This window comes from Lathyrus oleraceus, chromosome 6 (assembly GCF_024323335.1).
Source record: "Lathyrus oleraceus cultivar Zhongwan6 chromosome 6, CAAS_Psat_ZW6_1.0, whole genome shotgun sequence".
Classification (NCBI taxonomy): Eukaryota; Viridiplantae; Streptophyta; class Magnoliopsida; order Fabales; family Fabaceae; genus Lathyrus; species Lathyrus oleraceus.
Window position 1 is genome coordinate 314,810,956 of NC_066584.1, and position 26,088 is coordinate 314,837,043.

A 26,088-nucleotide genomic window follows, 5' to 3' on the forward strand; every position below is an offset into this window, starting at 1 on the left:
TAGTTTTTATTAGTTAAATTATGAATTAATGAATGATGTTGAATGATAATTCAATATTTTAGTATGTTGTCTACGTGATGTGTATATAAACTAGTGTAAGTGTCAATAGCGGCAAGCATACTCTTTCTATGTACAATAATGTGTATGCAACGATTTTATTATATTGGAAGTTTGTTATTATCCATGTTTATCTGTTTTAATCTTAGTATTATGCACCAACAATATTATATAGAAGTGTAATAACTTGTCTTTTTTTTGAGCTTGGTACGGAGAAGTGGTTTAAGCAAATCTCTCGTCTTGTATCCTTCGCTAAAACCCATCAGGAGGATAACGGTGCTTTTACTGCAACACTTCAGTTGCTACTACTTCAAATTCAATGCTTCTATTTCAATTCAATTCATCCTCAATGCATATCTAAACTCATTCCTTCTTCTCACAATTCACATGGACTCCATCCCCTCTTCTTCTTCACTTCATTCACAGCAACTACTTCCTTCTCGATTTTCACCACCCTTACCTTTCACATCCTTTCGTCCCTTTCCAAATCAAAAACCTCGAAACCTAACCTCACGCGCTTCAATCACTTTCCCCGCAAAGCAACGAAACGAAACCGTTTTAGCCGTTACTCGTCAAAACCAGGAGGAGCGAACAACTATATCAGAATGCTTGACGAAAGAGCTTGTTCGCTCTCTATTTTGTTTCGCCGTGGGGGTTTCCGCGTTCGGAGCGTTCCGAATTGCGCCTGCGTTGGCAATTCCAACTATGCCTTGGGTTGTTTTTTCTGATAAGAAAAAAGTGAAGAGGAATACTCATGAATATTCTGACTGTACTAAGAGAGTGCTGGAGACTGTGCCGGGTTTGTTGAGGAGTATTGAAGAGGCTAGGAAAGGGGATGCTGATATGGAGGCTGTGAGGCGAGCATTGGATGTTGTGAGATTGGAGAAGGAAAAATCCGAGAGAGAGATTTTGGAGAGGATGCATCCGCAATTGATGGACTTGAAGAAAGAGTTGCAGAAATTGGAGTTACGGGAGGTGGAGATTTCGGGGAAGATAGAGGCGGTGAAGCGGGAGTACGATAGGTTGACGGGGAGTGAGTTGGTTGTGGGGAAGGTTGTGAATGAGGTTGAGAAGAAGATGTTGGAGCAGAGTATGGTTGAGCTGGTGAAGAATTACAATGAGATTTCGGAGAAAATAGGCGAGGTGGAGGGTGTCATTTCAAGGAAGGAGACGGTGGCTTTGAGTTATGGGGTGTTGGAAGTCTTGTTCATTGAGAGGGAATGTGAGCAGCTTGTGGAAAGATTCAAACAAGAAGTGAAACAGAAGGAATTCGAAAGGTTGAATCACTTGCTTTGATAACTTGTTAATACGTTTTTTACATTTTCATGTTTGCTTCTGCGTGTGGATATTCGTTACTTATGATTCTAGTTTTATTTTGTAATTTTCTGTGTGTAATAAGATGGAAAGGAAGGCTTTTTTGTGACCAATAGTTGAGGATAGATGTTAAAATATTTGGGATACTTGCTGTATCTTCTTGCTATAATTTATTTACACAGGCGAAGGGCTTAATTGAAATCTTGAAGAGGAATGGCTTAATTGAAGTCTTGAAGAGGAAGTTGACTTTACATATTTATTGAGATGGGATCTTATTGAAATTGTTTTTGAATCGGAAAATCTTAGAATTAAGGTCATGAAGTACTGTTGGTATCGTAAAACTAATCAATTTGACTCACATGACAATTACAAAATTTGTCGTCAGTGTTGGACGCAAAATCATTATTGGTTTCATAATGTACTGTCATGCTAGTTAGTTTCGGTATTATTCCTTTGAAACTGTATATGATTGTGCAAACATTTGTCATGTGGTTGCAGTTCACTTGCAAGCTCAGTCAACGGGCTCTCCAAACCCGTTGTTCAGAAAGACTTGGAAACTGTGCAAAGAAAACATTTAGAACAAACTATTCTTCCTAGCATTGTGGATGTTGATGATCTTGGACCATTCTTTCATCAAGACTCTGTTGATTTTGCCCAACGATTAAAAAGAAGTCTTGAAGACTCAAAGGAGCAGCAGAAGAATTTGGTGACCCAGATAAGCAAAAATATGAAGTATGACAAGGAAAAGCGAAGTATTGTTTACTCATCAGAAGAGGAGGTGGTTAAGGGTCTACTGATTTTTATGTTGTATGAATGATTCTTTGGAATAAAAGAAACAAAATGCCTTTAATGCTGCCAACTCACTAGAACGGGTCATTAGACTAGTCAAATTGCGATGCAAATTTGTCGCTAATTAAATAACCTATACATTATATTTGATTCTCATGTGTTTTTCTCTAGACATCAATGACGGCGTGTTGATGGCAGATATATTATTTTTAACATACGTTTTTGTCCATGAAGTTGAATTGATCCTTTAATTGTGCATCAAGCATTACCGTGTTCCTTTCACTACTTACTACTTATCCATTGCAGGAAATGATTCTTTTGGACCGAGATAGAGTAATATCGAGGACTTGGTACAATGAAGAGAAAAATAGATGGGAGATGGATCCACTGGCTGTTCCTTATGCTGTCACAAAAAAGCTAATAGAACATGTCCGGATTAGGGCTGACTGGGGTACCATGTATATTGCATTGAAGGGGGAGGACGAAGAATTTTATGTAGACATAAAGGTGTAGCTGTGTATGCATCTGTGTATATTCTATTTCTTAATTATTTATTTATTTATTTATTTTTTATTACTATTATTATTTTTTTATTTCTTGTATGGTGATTATTTGTTTGCTTTCATATTTCAGGAATTCGAAATACTTTTTAAAGATATTGGGGGTTTTGAAGGGCTATATAGGAAAATGATAGCCTGTGATATTCCAACAGCTGTCCATCTAATGTGGATTCCTTTATCAGAGTTAAAATTGCGCCAACAGTTTTCTGTGATATTAAGGTTCCCTCGTCGGTTTTTGACCGACCAGTGGAATTCCGAAGCTGCCTTGAATGCAAGAAGTTGGTTCTTTGACACGATTAAGGACACAACTGATGACCTAATGACGGTTATAGGGTTTCCTGTTATGGAATTATTAGTATTACTCCTTAACCGGGTATCTTTGAGCTCAAAACTTGCCATTTGCTAATTCAGACAATTGACTTTGAATAACACGTTTTTGAAACGTTTGTTGTATTTATGATACAGGTGAGGGTAAAATTGGGAATGGCTTGTCCAGAGGAAGGGACAATGGACACTACAGGGTTCTTGAAATGGCAAGTAAAGGCAGAAACAAGGACTAACGCCAGGCGAACACAAAGTGAAATTCAATGGATCGTGTTGTTTATCACAAGAACTGCTATTTCAGGATTTGTTTTATTTCACGTGTTCAAATTTATGAGGAGAAAAATTCCAAGACTTCTTGGTTATGGTCCCGTGTCTGTGCGAAACAATCCAAATAGGAGGAAACTTGGGCGAGTGGTATACGTTTGTTCTTGCATTTAGCATGTGTTCAATTTCTACCTAATTTTCTGATGGTTATCATCTACAATCCTATTCTATATTTGTGTATGATAGGAATGAATCGGACCCCACAAGTGATGATGGGAATGTGTTAGTTAACAAATATAATTTTGGGCCTAAACAGTGGAGGGTATATATGAGAAAGAATAAGAAAGACCCAGTTAATTAGTATTCTCCAAATAAATAGGAGTCTCAGTTAGTTTGTTAGGATTTCCAAATAAATAGGAGTTAGTTATTATTCCCCATATAAATAGGAGTGTATGGGGCAGTAGCTAGGTATGCTATTATTCTGTTTTTCAATTTCATCCTTGTGTAAATGAGGATATCTATAAGGCCGCACACTTACCGAACCAGCACCATGTAAAAGTTCAATTGAATGGCTAGTGTTTCTTGGCGGAGGAAGACCCTGAATTTCTTTAAACACAATAACAAAACGATCCAACAATCCTCCCAACTCCTTAGTCTGATGATCAGAGACACGTGACACCGGTGATCCTAGCACCTCCATCAAGGTAGGCCATTCACAGCCTGCTATCATTCGAGAAGGAGTGATAATGCTTTGGAATGTAGCCGTCGTATCATCTACAACTTGACCAAGTAATTTCACCTTACTGCCCTTATGGTTGAACACCATAGACATTTCTTTCCAATCCATGGTCACCTTCCCCAAAGTTTCCAGCCACACAACTCCCAAAATCAAATCCACACCTCCTAACTCCAGTACATAAGCATCAAAACAAATCTGCACCGCTCCCACGTTCAACTGAATTCCATTGCATCTACCCCTAGTTAGGACACGGTGACCATCTCCTAACTTAACACCCAAGGGATTAGAAGGCACCATAGGCAATCCGAGGGTTTCCACCACCTTAGGGGATATGAAATTATGTGTGGCTCCACTGTCAATAAGAACCAGAATAGATGCACCTTGTAAACATCCCTCCAATTTCATCGTCCGGACCTGGTTTAGATTAGTGGATACACCAAACAGTTCCATAGTTTTACATTCTACTTCCTCTTGTGTGAGCTCTTCTTCCAACTCAGCCTCTAACACGACAATCTCTCCTTCATCGTTGACAATTTCATCATCCCCCAAGATAATCAATCGTAACTGTTTTGTTGCACATTGATGGAGAGGATCCCATCATTCGTTGCAACGAAAACAGAGTCCTTTCGCACGACGCTGATTAACCTTTGCACTTGGTAGATGGCGGACACCACGAGAATGACGGCGCAAATTGTCACCTAAATTTGGGCGAGAAGATGCTGTAGAATTAGTAGGGCGTGTTGACCCGGTTTGAGATCCTGAACCCGAACCAGTCCGCGTTTTGCCCAAATAATTATTAGTCTGGGTCTGAATTGCAGATCCCTTTCCTTCCCCTTCGCGAAAAGCCCAATTAGATTTTTGAGATTTTGTCCAAGAGCCATGACCCGGTTTGTAACGTGAACCAGATCCATGACCTGAATTTTCAGCAAATTCACGTTCCACATCACGTGCCAATTGCATCGCCACATACCGGTTGTGCGGCTTGAATGTTCTTACCCGAGAACGGATGTCGTCACGTAAACCACCAATAAAATAGCCCAAAAATTGTTGTTCTGGTAACCTTCCACACTGAGATGAACACAATTCAAATTCGGCGATGTAATCCTCCACCGTCTCAGATTGCTTCAAATCCTTGAGTTCTTCGAAGGGGTTCTCCAAACGCTCTCCTCCAAATCTTGCCATCATTGCTTCACAGAGGTTCTCCCATGACAATTCCTCTGTTGAATCACGCCATAGGTTAAACCAATGGATAGTAGGGCCTTCCATACTTAACTTTGTCAACTGAATACGAACATCTTGAGAGATTCGTTGTACTTCAAAGTATGTCTCAGCACGAGTGATCCACGCCACCGGATCGTCGCTGGTAAATGCTGGCAACTCTACCTTCTTTGCGGACAAACGAAACTCATCCAACGGTGAGGTAACCGTTGTACCGCTTGACTGAGGTGATTCACGATTCACCATCGCCCGTTGAATCTCCGCAGCAATGAAAGTACGCAAATCCTCAATACTAGTTTCCACACGTCCCAAGCGTTCCTCAACTGCAGTAATTCTCTCTGCCATTCTGGTTTGCATGAATCCGGTAGGTTGGACCAATTGATAGAACAGAGGAAAGGTAGAATAGAATGGAGAAAATTATTTTATTAATGAATATGAAAACAACAAAGAAGTTCCAGACAGTTAGAGAAAACAATTCTCTCACTGCCCAAACCCTAATATGAAAAACAGAAAATAATAGCATACCTAGCTACTGCCTCATACACTCCTATTTATATGGGGAATAATAACTAACTCCTATTTATTTGGAAATACTAACAAACTAACTGAGACTCCTATTTATTTGGAGAATACTAATTAACTGGGCCTTTCTTATTCTTTCTCACATATACCCTCCACTGTTTAGGCCCAAAATTATCTTTGTTAACTAACACATCCCCATCATCACTTGTGGGGTCCGATTCATTCCTATCAGTGTATGTACCACTTATTTAAAGTTTGATGTTGTGCTGTGGTATTATACTGTATTAGTGTTCTACTCAATTTAAACTGATAGCTTGCAAAAGCTGCATTCTCTTTGGATACAGGATGCTATTTCAGTTTAGCTCCATAGACTGATAAGCAATTTGTGTTCATTTGAGTTTGATATGATAAGAATGTGGATTTTACTTTTGTGTGCATTGCATAGTTCTTGAATTAGGGCCCTCCAACCATAATGGTTGCAACCAGCGAATGCTTAACATATTAGCTATAGCATTCCTTTATTGTCATCTTTAACATTTTCTTTTATTCAAACAAAGGGTCATGATAGCTACATGTTTGTAGTTTTGTTGTGGGCTTAACTCAAATTTGAAGATATCATCATAAATGTTATTAGAAAGAATGTAAATAGGGTAATTATGGTTGTATAGTATTGTGTAAATATAGCAAACATGGCAATGTTGCTCTTTTTATTTATTGTGATTCTGTAAATATATAATATAGTTCTGTTGTATAATGCACATATTCTCTCACATATTTCTCGTTTTCCTCTAACTCTAAATGTTTATACTCAAATATGTAAAATTATATCTTTTGGGATATAATCACTTCGCATCCATTTGTATTGCTTCTTCACAAAGATGGGATAGATAGATAGGTCGGTAGATAGATAAATAGATGATAGATCATAAGAGACCACTTTGCAACTTATAATTAGGCATTATAATTATAACTTTTGTTACTCCTTTTCAGGCTTATTACTTTCAAAAAAGATGGAGAAGCGTGAAGAGTAGGAGAAGGGATGGTGTTGATCCCATAAAAACAGCTTTTGAGCACATGAAGGTTAGAACATGGCAATTAATTATTTTCTGTTTTAGTACTGTTAACTATTCATCTACGAAAAACTGTAAGACTTATAGCTGTTCTGCAGAGGGTGAAGAAACCACCAATACCATTGAAGAGCTTTTCTAGCATTGAGTCTATGGAAGAGGAAATCAGTGAAGTTGTAACATTTTTGCGAAATCCAAGGGCATTTCAAGAAATGGGAGCGCGGGCACCTCGGGTATGATGTAGCATGAAGGTTTTTCAATATGACCAGCATTATTGTCCTTTTTCTTTATTTTAGCAGCAAAATGGGGACATAAACATTTTGTTTATCAACTTTCAGATTCTTCCCGTTCCCCTATAGTTTGGTGCACAGTTTTTTTTTTCAATTAAAGAAACTTAGACATTACTCAAAAATGCTTAAGTGTGAACCCTGTTTTTTGGTTCCATTAAGAGTAAGAAAAGCTATGGGGTTTTACGTCAATTCTTCTTCTTAAAAACTGAAAAAATTGAAGTACCTTCTTCCATTTTTCTTTGTATGCTTCATCATACACAACATTTGTTTATTGTGTTTTCCGATGAATTTCGTGAACAATCATTTATTATTATTCATATAAGATAAAGTGAAATGTAAGACAACACAGATTGTATATCATTTCATTCAGAGGTTTCCTTCTTTCAATCAATTCCAAAGCTCTTAATTTTCTCGCCATTTTGAGTCCATCAATACCAGCCTTGATGTTAGGCCACCCGCATATCTCTCGTCTCACAATCTTTACATTCTGGACGTCCAATCTAAGTTTGGGGAGTGTGGTAAGATCTCACATCGGCCAGATACATTGCCAAAATGCTCTGTATAATAGCTTAGACAATCCTTTCCCCTTGACTTAGCTTTTAGGGTTGAGTTAGGCCAGACCTATTCCCAATTCTAATCATTCCGTATCAAAGTAAACTCGTGGTTTAGTGTCATTCCAAACGCTCTCATAATTTAACAGTTGTTAAATACACTATGGTTAGCAGTGTCTATTAATTGCTAAGATCTACATCCGGGAACTTTTTATATTGCAGGGTGTACTTATTGTAGGTGAGAGGGGTACTGGCAAGACGTCTCTAGCATTGGCTATAGCTGCTGAGGCTAAGGTGCCTGTTGTTAAAATTAAGGCCCGACAATTGGAGGCTGGAATGTGGGTTGGACAAAGTGCATCCAATGTTCGCGAATTGTTTCAAACAGCTAGAGATTTGGTTATACTCTTTAAACCACCTTAATATCTCCTATTATTACAGTTCTCAGTTCTTACCTTTTATTGTTTAGATTTCTACATTTATTTTATTTGAATCAAATAAGTAATTAATCAGAAGTTGCCCATGGGGTGTCAATTCAGTGGTAAGAGTTTGACCTTGTAACCTCAAGGCAAATAGTTCAAATCCCCCCGGAGACAACTGTAAAATGACAATTTGTGCCAGTTTAATTAATATACTAATAATACTTCCTCTCTTCCCAATAATCTTTTATTAATAAAAGTAACTAGTCAGAAGTAGATATATTGCTCACAAGAAAATATTTTGGTCTAAATGTCTGTTAATATTTTTACTTTGTATTAGCAAGTTTCATTTGGCTTTGTTAATCTAAAAAATCTGCTCAATTTATTTATTATTCATGTGTTCTGATAGTTATGTAAGTCATATGTATATGTACGTTTGTACCATTACTTTTGGAACTGGACTAGCTAGTCCAATGATTAATGAGCCCTACTTCTGCTTTGGTTGCCCTCCCCAAAACTGAAATGGGTCAAAACCCTGTCAAAGCCAGGTTGCCCTAGATACACTAAAATATATTCAGTTTTTAGATTCCATCTGAAATCATGTATGTCTGGTTTATTATCAAAATATAATTTTGCTAGGTTGAAAGAACATTATAAAATGTACTCCCTCCGTCTCATATTATAAGATATTTTGCAAAAAAAAAAAAAATTTATCCCAAATTATAAGTTGCTTTAGGATACCAATGCTAACATTAATGATTATTTTTCCTAATATACCTTCTACTATTTATTACTCTCTCTCCTTTCAATTCTTTTAATTTCTCTCTCCTATATCATTAATGAATGACAATATTGTAAAGTCATACATAGTTTCTATTTCCAATACAAAATTAATTATACTCCTTAATCCATGTGAAATGTCAAAAGTGACTTATAATTTGGGATGGAGAGAGTATTTATTTGGATATTAGACAAGTATGATAATGTTGTAATACTGTTTATCTATTTTTCTTTTCATTTTTCTGGTTGGAGCTCTAGACTTGTGGCCAAACTATTTAAAATGTAAATCAATTCTCCGTGGTTTAATCCTGTTGTTTTCTTAACTTGATTTTAATTTATGCACGTTGGTTGCATGAGTTTGTTAATCTATAATCCGAGATTATATCTTTTCCTGATTTGTTTGTAGCTACTTGTAGGCTCCTGTAATATTGTTCATAGAGGATTTTGACCTGTTTGCTGGTGTACGTGGCAAATTTATCCACACTGAAAATCAAGATCACGAAGCTTTCATTAATCAACTGCTTGTGGAACTTGATGGGTATCTATAGTTCTTTTGACTAGTTGAGAATGATGATATGCTTGTATGTACATATTTGCTGACCATTGTTTGTTATACTATGCAGATTTGAGAAACAAGATGGGGTTGTTTTGATGGCTACTACAAGAAATCTCAAGCAAATTGATGAGGCCCTGAAGAGGCCAGGCCGCATGGATAGAATATTTCATCTTCAAAGACCAACACAGGCGGAGAGAGAAAACATATTGTACTCTGCAGCGAAGGAAACCATGGATGATCAGCTTATTGATTATGTAGACTGGAAAAAGGTTTATAACAAATTCTTTTTTTAATAGTAACATACATATTTTTAACAAACAACTTGAAAAGTTCAGCTATGGGAATTATAAGATACCCAGCAAAACAGAAAGGTGAGATGCAACAAAGAACAAGAATTTTTTTGAATGCTGCCAGACTACCCGGTCTCTTCATACTGGAAATGGCGACTCTACTTAAACAGCTCTAAGTAAAGCACCGAAGAGAAGCAATAAATAAAATCCTATGCTGAACAACAAGCAGCAACCAGGTGTGTGAGCATTTCGGAGAGAAGCAATAAATAAAACCCTTTGCTGAACAACAAGTAACAACCATATGTATGAGCATTTTGCTCCAACTAAATGCACTTATGAACTGCATAAACTTGTTACCTTTATGACAAAACTGCTCCAAAGTAGAGGGAGTACACCCGGTAGTCGCCAAGAAGCCCAATTTTTTTTTCTTTCAATGAGCAGGTAGCTGCTTACAACGTAAAAACACGAGTGGTTTACTGTCTTTGATTCCTGTCCACACTCAAGTTCTATTTTTAAGATGAAAATAAATATTCAGAACGTCAATAGCTTTTCGGCATGCTTATCCAAACACATAACTTATTGATTTTAAGTGCCTGTGGCATAAGTTTTCATATGATAATATATGCTTATTGACTAAGGCATTTGATTAAGCAATTTTCGCCACATCCCATATGTGGATAGCTTATAGAATGAGAATACTTCACTTGATCCCATGAACACAAGGATTAAAAGCAAATGAACAATGGTGAGAATGGAGGACAGTAAGAAATTAAGAATGATGAAACAGAAGAGCTTGGCTGGGTTCATAACTGATAACTGACATTTTAATAGTCTAACTTAATAAAAGATAGATCAATCCATCAAAATATAATCCTTAATTGCTGTTGACTAGTTTGTTGGTACTTGATTACGACTAATGTTTGCTCCTACCTCTGGACTAAAAAAGATACTCATTTTCAGGTTGCTGAGAAGACAAGTCTTTTACGACCTACTGAGTTAAAACTTGTTCCTGTGGCTCTAGAAGGAAGTGCCTTCCGGAGCAAAGTTCTGGACACAGATGAACTAATGAGCTACTGTAGTTTCTTTGCAGTAAGAATTGAGTTCTTTATTTTCACATTAACATAAAATAGGAAAATATTGATTTTTTTGTCATTCGGTCATCACCATGTGTTGATTTTTTTCTATCCTTTCCCTCTAATCCTCCTCTCCCTAGCTAAAAGCTGGTCATGGTTCTAGGTTTTTGTGCTGTCAATTGCAAATGGCCTCACTTTACAAATCAAGCCAGCTGACACACCTCATTAATAACTAATACATAGATTATTCATATTTGTTTATATTACTTTGTACTTATGCTTGAAAAAGCAGCCTTAGAATGTATGCTAGGTGACCTGACCTGCCTTCAACAAAAGAATAAAATTTTCCCTAAAATGCTTTCTCCATTTAAAAGAAACGGCTTGAGTTTGTCATATATCAATGAGATAACGACTCACATATATCATTTGTCAAGTTACTTTTTTCTGTTTACTTTGCTTTTCATTTAACAAGAGTTAATGAATAAGCAGATTGAAGAACACTGCTGCAATATTGTTCTTTCTACTTTTTATTATCTTCATATATTACAGATCTTTCTTTTGCAACATGTATTATATCTCTTTTTCATGTAGTTTATGTGTAGGAAATGAAATATACTTATTATCTTTGCTTAGACTTTCAGTTCCGTGATGCCCCAATGGCTGAGGAAAACCAAAATTGTCAAGAAAGTAAACAAAATGTTGGTGAATCACCTGGGATTGACATTAGCAAAAGAAGATCTTCAAAATGTTGTTGATTTGATGGAACCATATGGCCAGATAAGCAATGGGATAGAGCTTTTGAGCCCTCCTCATGATGTAAGAAACTATCATCTCCATAATGTTTATTATGTGGTTAACTTTCATTGTACAGTATCCTCTAGTGTTATCACTGACTTTCTTCTTACATTTTTTAATTGAACATAATTGCATTACAATTTCTTCTGTCGCTACCAAAAAAAATAATGGGTAAACTTTCTTTGTTGTTAGTGGACGAGGGAAACTAAATTTCCACATGCTGTCTGGGCCGCTGGTCGTGGTCTTATTGCTCATTTATTGCCAAATTTTGATGTTGTTGATAATCTTTGGCTTGAACCTCAATCTTGGCAGGTTAGTCTTATTCCGTTCCTGGCCTGCTTTGTATAACCTTCCAATGCTCTGCTTGATTGTTGAAAATTATGTGCTATATCTTTCGAAAACTTCACGTAGCTCGTATAACTTTTGAGTGTCTACTGCTAACTACAAGTAGGACTGTCATTTAATGTTTTTCACTACTCTAAAAGAAATTGGGGCCTGTATTAAATGTTAATTGCATGTATGAAAATGCACTAATGACAGCTTCAATTTTGCTTTCACTCCTAGATGAACAAGAAATGCAATAGCTTTCACCTTTACTTTAAATGTCTCTTGTAATTGTTGAATGTCTAATGTATTAATCTCATAGGTGTTTTTTTTTTTGGAAAAAAATGATATTTATACTGTGAAGTTTAATTCCATAAGGTTGAAAAGAAAGGGAGAAGGGCACCTAACAGCATAGGAAAAACCTCTTAAAACAGATCTTAGAGATAATAAAAGAAAAATATGACTGTCACCCATCTTTTGGATCCTACACCCTCCACCAATTTTCTCATTCCTATATGTTAGATAGTTGGACCTAACTAATCCCTACAAAACCGACTTGTAAGATGAGGGTGCCACTCTATATAAACCTTTTTTAGACTCTATTTTTAACCAATGTGAGACTTATTTTTTTCCAATATTCCCCTCACATCCATCACTATTAGGCTTGATGCATGAATCTGAATGGTGGGTGGTCCGAATTATCGATATGTGAGACTTGGTTTTTCCAATACATCCCTTTACGCCCAATACTATTGGGCTTGGTGCACATATATAAATGGTGGGTGATCCCGATTTGATAGACTCTTGATACCATGTTACAATCTTAGAATGTGTGGGTTGAGCATAACTCATCCCTAAAATCGGGTTGGGGCAACCCAAACTTGATAAAAAGCTACACAAGCCATATCTCTAAGTAATGTGGGACTAAATCCACCCCTTGGAGTTGGCAACGAAGGCAAACCAATTGCTCCAATTAGGCCACTAGGGACGGACCGCAATGAAGACGGAAATTTCAATGAGCCTGAAGCGTGGACGATGTGGGATGCCCAACAACAGGTTTATGATAGGCTCTATACCATCTTAGAATGTGTCGGTTGGGCCTAACTCATCTCTACAAAACCGACTTGTAAGGTGAGGGAAGTCCAAACTTTATAAACACTATCCAAGTCATATCTCTAAGCAATGTGAGACTAAATTCATCCCTTCAAACCCAACACATTGAAGGTGTTGGAGATGCAATGAAGGCAAACCAAGTGCCACAATTAAGCGACTAGGGGCGGAACGCTATGAAGGCGGAATTTCAACACTATATATGTTCTCCCACTCTCTATGTAGTGTCACCAGTCTTCATTCTGTTATAATTTTCCTTCGTAGCAAACTTTTGGATACACATCTTCTTGCCCCAATGACTGTCCAACATCATCATGGTTGTTACAGTTCTTTTTGTCTAGGGCCATTTCAGGAAATCGTAAGAGAATCACAAGAGATTTGATTCTCTTCTCCCTGATTTTATTTTATGTTGTTTGATTTGAATCTAATCTGATTTGATTTGTCTTTACCTCCTTCCATTAGAAGTGTTCTTAATTATTGGAACTACAATTATTGTAATCTGTCATATATACACAGTTCTAGATTGCAATAGCAAACATAAAAGTATTTTCGCCATTACTTTTTATAGAAATTACAACCTAAGTCTTTTTATTAGCAAAAAGAACTGACTTATCTTATGTAAAAATTCTGTATTTCTTATTGAGTTTGTACATAATAGAATAGGATATAAATAGTCTAGGGAGTACACTTAACTAAAGAAACTAATTAAGTCCTAATTAAATCAAATTAATTCCTATATACAAGAAGGAAAATATTTTATATGACTGTGTAAATAAATATAAATGTATTCATATAATACAGCTATAAAATCTGTATTGCTGTCCCTTATTAATGGCTGCATACCTGTGCCTTAATGGCTGCAGATCAGCAACCAACGCTCTCCCTCAAGTTGGGTCATAGATGTCCATCATGCCCAACTTGAATCTTAAATTTTCATAGTTGGTTCTAGGAAGTGCCTTGGTCAAGATATCGGTTGTTTGATGACTTGAGGGTGTGTGTTGAAGAGAAATTAATCCGTTGTCAATCTTCTCCTTGATGAAATGTCTATCAACTTCTACATACTTTGTCCTCTGTCATGTTGCACAAGATTTTTAGCAATACTTATGGCAGCTTTGTTGTCACACAATAGACTTACTTCATGGTAAGTATGAACTTATAGTTCCGCAAGCATCCTTTTGAGTCACATCCCTTCGCAAATCCCATGAGCCATTGACCTAAATTCTGCTTCAGCACTGCTTCTTGCAACCACAAATTGTTTCTTGCCTCCATGTCACTAAGTTGTCCCATACAAATGAGCAATATCCACTGGTTGATCTTCTATCAGTTACTGAGCCAGCCCAATCTGCATCTGTAAATATTTCTATTTTTCTGCATGTGTCCTTTTTGAAATGCAGCCCCTTCCCTGGTGCCTTTAGATACTGTAGAATACAGTGCTTTCATGTGAGTCTCTTTGGGATCATCCATGTAGCGGCTAACCATGCTGACAGGAAAACCAATATCTGGTCGTGTATGGGTTAGGTGGGTTAGGTAGATAAGTCTCCCAACCAGTCTTTGATACATCTCTTTATCAACCGGTGAACTCTCTTTTTCCTCTACTATTTTCACATTAGATTCCATAGGAGTGTTTGCTGGCCGGCATCCTAACATCCCCGTTTCTTGAAGTAAATCAAGAGTATATTTCCTTTGAGACAAATAAATTCCAAATTTTGATCGTGCCACTTCCATTCCCAGAAAATACCTTAAATGACCAAGGTCTTTAACTTCAAATTCCTTAGCTAGTAACAATTTTAACCCTTCAATTCCAGTATAATCATCACCTGTAATAATAATGTCGTCTACGTAAACAATGAAGATGGTTACCTTGCCTTCCTCTGAATGCTTTAAGAACATTGTGTGGCCTGTTTGGCATTGAGAGAAACCATGCATCCTAACCACTCGTGTAAGGCTATCAAACTAAGCTCGTGGGGATTGCTTGAGCCCGTATAGTGAACTTTTGAGCTTACATACCTTGCCTGAGTTTTCTGACGTCTGAAGTCCAGGTGGTATTCTCATGTAAACATCTTCTTCAAGTTCACCATTTAGGAAACCATTTTTATATCTAGCTGATGAAGTGGCCAATCCAAATTTACTGTCAAGGAAAGGAGAACACGGACTGAGTTTAGTTTTGCTACAGATGCAAAGGTCTCTTGATAATCCACCTCATAAGACGGAGTGAATCCTTTTTCCACCAATCGAGCTTTATACCCGTCCACACTCCCGTCCAAATTATATTTCACCTAGAATATCCATTTGCATCCAGCTGGCTTCTTTCCATCTGGAAGGTGACAAAGTTGCCATGTATCATTCTTCTCTAGTGCCTTGATTTCTTCCACAACCGCAACTTCCACTTTGGAACTAGGATAGCTTCATGGAAATTTTGAGGAGTGTGGGTGTTATCCATTGAGTTGATGAAATTCTTGTACTCCTGCGACAATTTTTCACTAGAAACATGGTTCCCAATTGGATGTTTGGTACAAGACCTCACTCCCTTTCTTATGGAAATTGGTAAGTTTAAGTTCTGGTCATAAGTGTCATTATCCAATAAATTAGAAGATGAATCAATGCATGGTAATTTACCTTTGTGAGCAGGTTCAGAATCTGAATTTTGGGCAAAACCTTGGTTCTGCTTCGGAAGAGTGCATGTTTCTACTTCCTTAAGAGTTTGAAGCTTGTTTTTCTTCCTTGTGTATACTTGTACTTCTTTTCTTCCATTTGTTGTCTTGGTAACATCAAGAGTGGTTGCTTGTTGGTCCAATTCAAGTATTATTTGGGTAGATTTTGAATTTTTCGTGGTTGAGCCAGGTTTCGGTGGGTTAGATTTTGGGACAGATTCTTGCGGGATAGATTCTGGTACAATATCTGGAACGGTTTCTGGGACAGATTCGGGTACATTTTCTCGAACGGTTTCTGGGACAGATTGCAGGACATATTTTGGTATAATAATTTCCCAAGGTTGGTGTTCATCAATTATCACTTTCTCCCCCTGAATGACAACCTTGGAATAAAAGGCATTCCCTTCATAATACGTGACATCTATAGTGTGATAGATTTGTCTTTTCTGAGGACAATAACATTTATATCCTTTCTTGGTAGGAGAGTATCCCAAAAATATACATTTGATGGCTTTTGGGTCCAGCTTGTTGAGATTTGGCTTTTGATCATGTACAAATGCAGTACATCCAAAAATCTTTGGTGGGAGATTTGTGATGAGTTTAGTCGAAGGATAAAAGGACAAGAGGGTTTGTGAGGTGTGTTTAGGTGAGTGTTTTTGAGGGCATTCTATTTATTAGGTATGATGAAGAAAGAACTCCATCTCCCCCAAAATGGCTAGGTACATTCATGGACAACATGAGGGCTTGAGTGACTTCTAATCGGTGTCTATTTTTCCTCTTTGCTGTTCCATTTTGTTGGGGAGAATATGGATATGAAGTTTGGTGTACAATCCCATTTTTGACAAGGTATGTACCAAGGGTGTGAAGGAAGTACTCCCCTCCATTATCAGTTCTTAGGATTTGAATGTTGCTTTGAAATTGGGTTTGAACCATTTTATGAAAGTTCTCAAATATACTCCCTACCTCTGTCTGACTTGCTTTGAAATTGGGTTTGAACCATTTTATGAAAGTTCTCAAATATACTCCCTACCTCTGTCTGACTTTTCTTTAATGAGAAACACCCAAGTGACTCTTGTATGGTCATCAGTAAAGGTGACAAACCACCTTGACCTAATAATATTGCTCACTCGTGAAGGTCCACACACGTCACTATGAATAAGGGTGAAAAGTTTAAATGGCTTATAAGGTTGTATGGTCATCAATAAAGGTGACAAACCACCTTGACCCAATAATATTGCTCACTCGTGAAGGTCCCCGCACGTCACTATGAATAAGGGTGAAAGGTTTAGATGGCTTATAAAGTTGTATGGAATAATGAGTCTTGGTGTGTTTGGCTAATTCACACACTTCACATTTGAAAAAACCAGAATCTTTATTAAATAAAGATGGAAACATCTTTTTCAAATATATAAAATTTGGGTGTCCTAGGCGATAATGCCATAACATTACATCATTCTCATTCTTTGATGAACACGTAAGGGCAACCTTGTATGATCTTTTATTTTGTTCTTCAACTCTTAGGTAGTAAAGGCCTGCACTCTCCTCAGCATTGCCAATCATCTTCCCCGAATTCATATCTCGAAATTCGCACAAATTTGGTAAAAACTTAACAATACATCCCAAATTTTTGGTTAATTTACAGATAGACAACAAGCTGCAATTTAATTTTGGAACATGTAAAGCTGAATCAAGAGTAATATCTTCAGTGATAATCACCAGCCACTTTAGGGGTAGTACCATCTGTTATTCGAACAAAAGATCCATCTTGACAGGGAGTGTATTTGGTAAATACATTTGTTGTAAAATATTTTACTGATATATTAAAAAGTGATTCTTACATGTTACATCTACATGCTTTAAATAAGAGAGAATAGAAAACCTAATGGGCTTTGACTAATGGGCCTCATTACTAATAAAAATAATTACTATTTACAATCTAATATTTACAACACTCCCCCTCAAGCTGGTGAATGGATATCTATCATTACCAGCTTGCAAGTAAGTTGCCTGAATCTTTCTGTTGGTAAGCCTTTTGTTAACACATCTGCCAGCTGATGCCTGGAAGGAACGTAAGATGTAGTTATCAGTCCACTATCCAACTTCTCTTTGATAAAATGTCGGTCAATCTCAATGTGTTTAGTCCTGTCATGCTGAACAGGATTATGAGCAATACTAATAGCCGATTTATTGTCACAAAACAATGATAGGACCTTCACATTGTATCTTCAAGTCTTCTAGAATTTGTTTCATCCACAATAGCTCACAAATTCCTAGTGCCATAGCTCTAAATTCTGCCTCGGCGCTTGATCGAGCAACTACACTTTGCTTCTTACTCTTCCAAGCTACAAGGTTACCACACAGAAAAGTACAATAGCCTGACGTAGATCTTCTGTCACTCACTGATCCGGCATAATCCGCATCAGTGTAAGTCTCCATAGTTAGATTTCCACCTCTTTTAAACAAAAGTCCTCTCCTTGAAGTTGCTTTAAGATATTGTAGAACGCGGTCTACAGCCTGCAAATGTCTCACCCTCGGATCATGCATGAATTGGCTCACCACACTGACTGCATATGCCAAATCTGGTCTAATGTGTGCCAAGTAAATCAATTTTCCCACTAATCTCTGATATTGACCCTTGTCAACTTTGTCACTTTCCTCCTCAAAGCTTATCCTGTGATTTTGTTCAATGGGAACACTTGCAGGTTTGCATCCAAGTTTGCCAGTTTCCTGCAAAAGATCAAGCACATACTTCCTTTGAGAAATAAAGATGCCTTGCTTTGAGTATGCTACCTCAATTCCCAAGAAATACTTGAGTTGTCCAAGGTCTTTCATCTCAAACTCTGCTGATAATTTCTCTTTGAGGAAATGTCTCTCAATCAAATCATCTCCTGTAACAATAATATCATCAACATAAACAAGAAGTACAGTCAGTTTTCCTCCTTGTGAATGTTTAAAAAATAAAGTGTGGTCTCCTTGACTTTGCTTATAGCCCAAACACATCATTGCCTTTGTGAATCTTCCAAACCATGCCCGAGGGGACTGCTTTAGTCCATAAAAGGCTTTCTTCAATTTACACACCTTGTTAGCTCCATTTGTTATGCCAACACCTGGTGGAATCTCCATATACACTTCTTCCTCTAAGTCTCCATGCAAGAACGCATTTTTAACATCAAACTGTTGCAATTCCCATCCACATGAAGCAACAAGAGATAGTAAAATTCGAACAGTATTCATCTTTGCCACTGGGGCAAATGTCTCCTCATAATCAATACCATACGTCTGAGTATAACCTTTTGCCACTAGTCTTGCTTTGTACCGATCAAGTGTACCATCAGATTTGTACTTTACAGTATAGATCCATCTGCATCCAACTGGACTTTTGTCTCTTTTCCTTTCAATAATCTCCCAAGTACCATTTTTTTCAAGTGCTCTCATTTCCTCATCCATAGCTTGGACCCAATTTCTATTTTGCAATGCTTCTTCAACAGATGATGGGATTTTCACAGAATCAACAGCTGCAATAAAACTTTGATATTGTGTGGAAAGATGTTTAGTGGAGACATATTGAGAGATAGGGTGTTGATATAGGGAGGGACAAGATCTTTTATCCTTCCTCAAAGCAATGGGTAAATCAACTGGATTAGTGTCACAAGTATCAGAAATGGCACAATCATCACTAGAGGAATCATTTTCAGTACTTACCTCCGGTTCAGGCGATTGAATTTGTTTCTGGAGAAGGTCAGGTTTACTTCTTCTCTGATACACTAGAGTTGGTGCTGGAGGTGCTGATTCCTGTAAAACAGAAGGCCTTGAAGGACCAGGAACACTTACTGGCTCAGATTCAGGTGTTGAACTAGGACTCAAACTCAAACTAGGTGACAATTCGGGTTCAAGAGAGGGAACACTGATAGGTGTTCTAGGGAGGCTAGGACCAAGGATCAGAAACTCGGACTCAGACTCTGACTTTGACTCTAAGTCACTTATGTTCTCCCCCTGAGACTGAGAACGAGTGAAATATGACACATTTTCATGAAAGGTGACATCTTTGGAGACAAAGAATTTTCGACTCGGAGGATGATAACATTTGTACCCTCTTTTGTTGGGTGCATAACCCAGAAAGATACATCTGACAGCACGGGGATCCAATTTGTTGCGATATTGTTTGTGAACATGAACAAAAGCAACACAACCAAAAATGCGAGACTCAAGAGTGTGTAAGATAGGAACAGATGGAAAACGTGAAAGCATAAATTGGGCAGGACTTTTATTACCTAACACTCGAGATGGGACCCGGTTAATCAGATAGGCAGCAGTAAGAATTGCCTCACCCCAATAAGAGGTAGGAACAGACATTTGAAAAAGGAGAGATCTAGCAACTTCAAGTAAATGACGATTTTTTCTTTCTGCGATACCGTTTTGTTGTGGGGTGTCAACACATGTGAATTCATGGAGAATGCCATGTTTACTAGTGAAGTTGGAAAAGGTATGATTGACATATTCTTTACCATTGTCAGAACGAATTCTTTTTATGCCTTTCCCAAATTGCGTTTGTACCATATTATAAAATTGGATAAATATTTGTGGTACTTCGGATTTAGTATTCATCAAGAAAATCCAAGTTACCCGAGTACAATCATCAATAAATGAGACAAACCATTTTGCACCAAAAATATTAGAGGTAGGGGCAGGTCCCCAAACATCAGAATGAATCAAATCAAAAGGTTCATCACTTTTATTAAAACTGGAAGGAAAAGATACACGATTGTGTTTTGCCAACTGACAAACATCACACTTAAAAGACTCAACAGAATGGTGTAAGAACAACGACGGAAACATAGACTTAATTATATAAAATGGAGGATGACCGAGACGCTTGTGCTGAAGCCAAATTTGTGAGGCTGAAGAGGAAGACTGAGACTGGAAACAGGAGGACAACACCTTTGGATGGTCATCAGAGAAGTAGTATAACCCTTCCTTTTCCTTAGCAATTCCAATCGTCTGCCCCGTGGTAAGGTCCTGAAAAACACAATGGGACATAGAAAAAATTACTTTACAATTCAGATCACGGGTAAGCTTATGGATGGAAATTAAATTGTGGGAAAGTGTGGGAACATGAAGCACAGATTGCAACTGGAATGGAGGTTGCAAGTCAATATTTCCAGTGCCAACAACACAAGCATGAGAGCCATCAGCAACAGTGATATAAGGAATACTCGAAGGTGTGGTATAAGAGCATAATAATGTGGAATCAAATGTCATATGATTAGTAGCACCAGAGTCAAGAATCCACGCATTCTTAGGAATATTACCACAAACAGTAAGAGATCGGGAACACAAACTCTTACCAGTAATCTCAGCCATTGAAAGGACAATCGAGAGAAAACAAACCAAGAAACAGGATGGGTTAGGGTTTCAAAGATGAGTGAACAAAAACAAGAAGCACGATGTGCTACAACACAAAACAACAATGACCCAAACACCCAAAAACAACAACAAACTGCAGTAAAAAAAACTCCGCTACAAGGCGGCTAGGGTTTAGGCGGAAGCGAATCCCCCAAAATCGGGAGCTCTTGATACCATGTTGTAAAATATTTTACTGATATATTAAAAAGTGATTCTTACATGTTACATCTACATGCTTTAAATAAGAGAGAATAGAAAATCTAATGGACTTTGACTAATGGGCCTCATTACTAATAAAAATAATTACTATTTACAATCTAATATTTACAACATTGATGTCCCCAGTCATGTGATCCGATGCGCCAGAATCAACAATCCATTGGTTTGTTTTCTGGTGATTAACATGAAGGGCAGTAGAAAAATAACCTTTTTGGGCAAGAGTAGTAGTGGAAGAAGTACTAGTGTTTTGTATTGCTTGTTGTATCATTTTCTGCAACATCTCTATTTGTTCTTTGTTGAAAGGGCTTGCCTCTGCAGTACTTTTGGATTTGCTTTCATCAACGGCAGCAACATATGGGCGTGTATCCTTGAATCGTGGTTTCAGATCCATGGGTTTCCCGTGAAGCACCCAACATGTTTCCTTTGTATGTCCGGGATGCTTGCAGTGATCACACCATCCTCTACTTTTCTTTGGTGGGCCTCTTGCTACAAGGACAAAGCCTTCAATGTTTGCACTTTTACTTCCCAACATAATTTTTCTTCTACTTTCTTTCCTTCTTAGTTCTGCAAATGCTTCACGAATGCTAGGTAGAGATTTAGTTCCAAGAATCCTTCCCCTTACTTCATCTAAATTTTTATTGAGTCCCAATAAAAATTTATAGATTCTATCATTCTCGATCAATTTTTGGTAGATTTTTTCATCCTCCGGACACTTCCACTCTGTGTCAGCATAGTTGTCGAGTTGCTGCCAATACTTTGTGAGAGTGTGATAGTACTCCGTTACTAGAGAGTCTCCTTGTTGAAGGTTATGTAAGAGACTTTTGATCTCAAATATGGCTGAAGTGTTATCCACATTTGAGTAGGTCTCCTTGGTTGCATTCCAGATTTCTGCAGCATTGCCATAATACATGAAATTTTCACCACACACATTTGTCATGGAGTTGAGTAACTATGACATCACAAGACTGTTTTCAAGTTTCCACTTTGCATGGTTTGAATCAGTCTTTGCTGGTTGCTTAGCGTCGCCGGTGATGTAGTCTTCCTTTCCCTTTCCCTTTCCTTGGAGGAAGAGTTGGACAGATCTGGACCGGTGTGTATAATTCTGTCCATTGAGCTTGTACACAAGTAATGAGAATTGTCTCATTATGACTGGTGGTGTTTCCAGTCGCTGCCTTTGGATCAGCATCCGAGATGCTTGAGCTGTTTGTTTTTTTCTCCATGGAAAATCCTATTTTTTTCTTTCTTTCGGATCAGAACTGTAGCTCTGATACCATGTAAAAATTCTGTATTTCTTATTGAGTTTGTACATAATAGAATAGGATATAAATAACACCCGGAGTACACTTAACTAAAGAAACTAATTAAGTCCTAATTAATTCAAATTAATTCCTATATTCAAGAAAAAAATATTCTATATGGCTGTGTTAATAAGTATAAATGTATTCATATATACAGTTATAAAATCTGCATTGCTGTCCCTTATTAATGGCTGCATAGCTGTGCCTTAATGGCTGCAGATCAGCAACCAACATCTTATTCCCTTGAATAACTGGTAGGTTATAATATTTTCTTATACAGGGAATTGGATGCACGAAAATCACGAAAGCACAAAATGGTGGTTACATCAATGGGAGTATAGAATCAAGATCTTATCTTGAAAAAAAGCTTGTATTTTGTTTTGGTTCTTATGTTGCGTCCCAAATGTTATTTCCTTTTGGGGAAGAAAACTTACTGTCTTCATCTGAGATACAGCAGGCGCAAGAGGTTGGCTAATATTTTATTTGGTGCAACTCAAATATTTTCTTGTTTTTCATTTAATTGCATGGAAAATAATATTATTACTTGTTATGAAATATTGTGACTATGAAGTCTCTGATTGTTTTTTTTTAACAGATAGCTACGCGAATGGTCATTCAATATGGATGGGGACCTGATGATAGTCCTGCAATTTATTACTGTAACAATGCGGTATAAACCTTTCTTACATGCTTCCCAACTGTCATTGATTTGGTTGCAATGCATATAGGTTGTGCAGTGTCGAATTTGTGATTTCAGTGTCTCAATCAGACCACACTCACCTCTATTTATTATAATAGCATGTAAAATAAATGCCACTCCCTCTGTCCCATAATAATTGTCACACTTGCAAAAGAAAAGTGTCCCAAAAAAGATTGTCATTTTTTGTTTCCAATGCATCATTAGTTTTTTTTTATTCATAAGTACCCTCTAATTAATACTATAAACATCAATATTCTCTATTTTGGATTCATGTCAATTGAAATATACCAACAGTTGACATGAATAATTGTGTAAAATCACCATTCTCTTTCATTCATTTATCATCTTTTATTAATCTGTGCGTAATGGTCAAATATGATGAATATTGTGGGACGGGGAGAGTAATTAATTTGAGTTGCAAATTCCAATCCTAATAATAAGTATTAGGTATCATTTGATTTTGATTTTAACTTGAAGCTTACTTTTGACATAGCACGATATTAATGTCTGTAGCTCTAAAAATGTTCATTATGGTTAAGGTGATTTTTTTTAGCAAAAATTATTTACTGAATTGTTAATTGAGCTAGTACTCACCAACAAGGATAAATAACATAAAATGGTATATTAGGCAATATCCCAAAAGACTTTAAGCGCAATTGAACTTAGGTTTTAAGTTCCAAGTAAAATGTGCTCTATTCTATGCTTGATTTAACTCGATAGAATATGTGTCATGCATCACATGCTCTCAAAACCTCTCATTAGTCCAATCTTTCATATTTTTTCCATCTGTTGCATTTTACCTTTTTCTTTAAAAAAAAGGAGTACGACTTTCTACTTTCCGGATCTGATACTAGGGACTCACTTTATTATCAATGAAATAATGAAGATATTTGTCATAACTGCATTAGACAAAATGTTTATCGTCTTTGGTTATTTAATGTTAATAGTAAATTAATGCATGCTTATTTTTTGTTTGCTGTCATAGGTTTCTACATTAAGCATGGCAGGTGACTATGAATATGTGATGGCCGCTAAAGTTGAAAAGGTAGCCGTATTTTAGTAAAAATTTAACTTCAACAAAAAAATTATCTAATCTAATGTGATCTCTGGTAATGTTTCTAGATTTTTGATTTGGCATATCTCAAAGCAAGAGAAATGCTGCAGAGAAATCGCCGGGTACTAGAAAAGACTGTAGAGGAATTACTTGAATTTGAAATTTTGACCGGAAAGGTACATAATTAGTGTGTCTAAGATGTCGAGTTTGGTATTTGTCTACTTGCTTTGCTACTTTTCTTAAACATTTCGGTGCATATGTAATACAAATTCTTTAAAATGGGGCGTGAGTATGTATTTTCTGTTTTTTGTTGGAAATTCAGTATCTCAAGAGAGTTTACCCGTACAATAACCTAGTCTGTTGATCTTCTGTGCTTTTTTTTTGCATTGCATTGCATTCTCTTATCCTGTTTTGAAATCCATTTATAGAGCTTGCAAATATTACATGGTATTTTTGTTTGATTTTATGTTTTGCTAAATACAATTTGTTTATATTTTGGTGGCCTGAGAGTATTAATTAATCCCTGTATTATTATCATGTGAGGTATTCTTGTTTTTTTAGTCCGAATATTTTTATTACCAATAACTACACAAGATGCTTTAAAATTTGTATAATGAACTTAGCCGGTTGCATTTGTTTAGTCATCTCCAAATTTCACAGCATTTCTTGATAAAGTTAATTTGATATTCATTATGTTCTGGTGTTTGGAATACTAAAGTAGCAGTATTATATCCTATAAAATTCCAGTATTACATTGATTTGCCAGTCCACTGAACTCATTTGTTGTTGTTTTCTCCCACATGGTTCTTTTGCAATCTGTTTTATATCGGGCATGACAAAATTCTATGTTCTTCATAATATGATTACTCACCTTCTAGCAGGGTTTGGAAAGAATTACCAAAGACAATGGTGGAATCAAGGAGAAGGAACCGTTTACTCTTTTTGAAGTTCAAGCCAGTGAGGTATATGATTGTTATGTTAAAATAAAATTTGGGAGAATTTAGTTTTGTATAGAAATAAAATCTCAAAAGACATTTTTGAGAATTATATTCTGAATGCTCTGGGTTTTTCAATTATATATTCTGACAATCTTAAAGGTTCACATACACATATTTTACTTCTCCCAAGCTTTTATGGATTGAATTACATGTCAACCTGAGTTTGCAAACCGACAATCAAGTATATTGTGATGCTGAGTGTTTGTCTCTTACATGTATACCATTTGTGATGGACGCTGTAACCCAGTACATCTATCTGTGACAAATCTCACTATTTCCGTTATTGTTTTCCAGCCAACGTCCGGCAGCCTCCTTGAAAGAGGAAATGCATCAGGAGGTGCTTTGCTAGCATCCTAGATAAATCTACTGGGAGTTGTACATTTTGAGGTGATAATTTTTTTGGGGAGGTGGGTTCAGAATTTTCATTTGTACTCGGATAAGACTGTAGTTTATATAAATGTAACATTTATATGGCTATCATGCCTGTGTCCGTTGGGATAAGAAGAGCAAGAGCAATATCCCAACGTCCTGTGTTGTAAGTTAAATTCTTTATTTTTGTTACTGGATAGAAGAATGATAATAGCGGCGAAAAAGTAGATCCATGTAACCCACTCCAAAGGCTTGACTGCTGCTGTTGTATAGTTATTGTCAGTTTGACAACTCACATAAGGGGGATATATTGTTGTGGTTGCATTCGTTTTGTATTGTTTAGATTAACTTGGAATA

General features: G+C 36.9%; 1 protein-coding gene across 1 annotated transcript; it reads left to right on the forward strand.

The window, feature by feature from the left end:
- Positions 1-242: 242 nt before the first annotated feature.
- LOC127097844 (probable inactive ATP-dependent zinc metalloprotease FTSHI 5, chloroplastic) lies at positions 243-26,088 on the forward strand. The gene is made up of 19 exons (XM_051036330.1): positions 243-1,334; positions 1,870-2,149; positions 2,467-2,667; positions 2,794-3,093; positions 3,186-3,458; positions 6,778-6,867; positions 6,956-7,087; positions 7,918-8,091; positions 9,308-9,429; positions 9,515-9,716; positions 10,698-10,826; positions 11,444-11,626; positions 11,798-11,917; positions 22,891-23,076; positions 23,206-23,280; positions 24,296-24,355; positions 24,433-24,540; positions 25,246-25,326; positions 25,657-26,088. Exons 1-19 carry the CDS (start codon positions 445-447, stop codon positions 25,717-25,719), a joined length of 3,669 nt encoding a protein of 1,222 aa, XP_050892287.1. The 5' UTR covers positions 243-444; the 3' UTR covers positions 25,720-26,088.

Excerpts from the sequence above, each read along its gene's own strand:
- LOC127097844 (XM_051036330.1), top strand. The coding sequence starts at position 445 with ATGGACTCCATCCCCTCTTCTTCTTCACTTCATTCACAGCAACTACTT. Across the intron at positions 23,077-23,205 it reads AGATACAGCAGGCGCAAGAG|ATAGCTACGCGAATGGTCAT; the intron begins GTTGGCTAATAT and ends TTTTTTTAACAG. Across the intron at positions 23,281-24,295 it reads TTTATTACTGTAACAATGCG|GTTTCTACATTAAGCATGGC; the intron begins GTATAAACCTTT and ends TTGCTGTCATAG.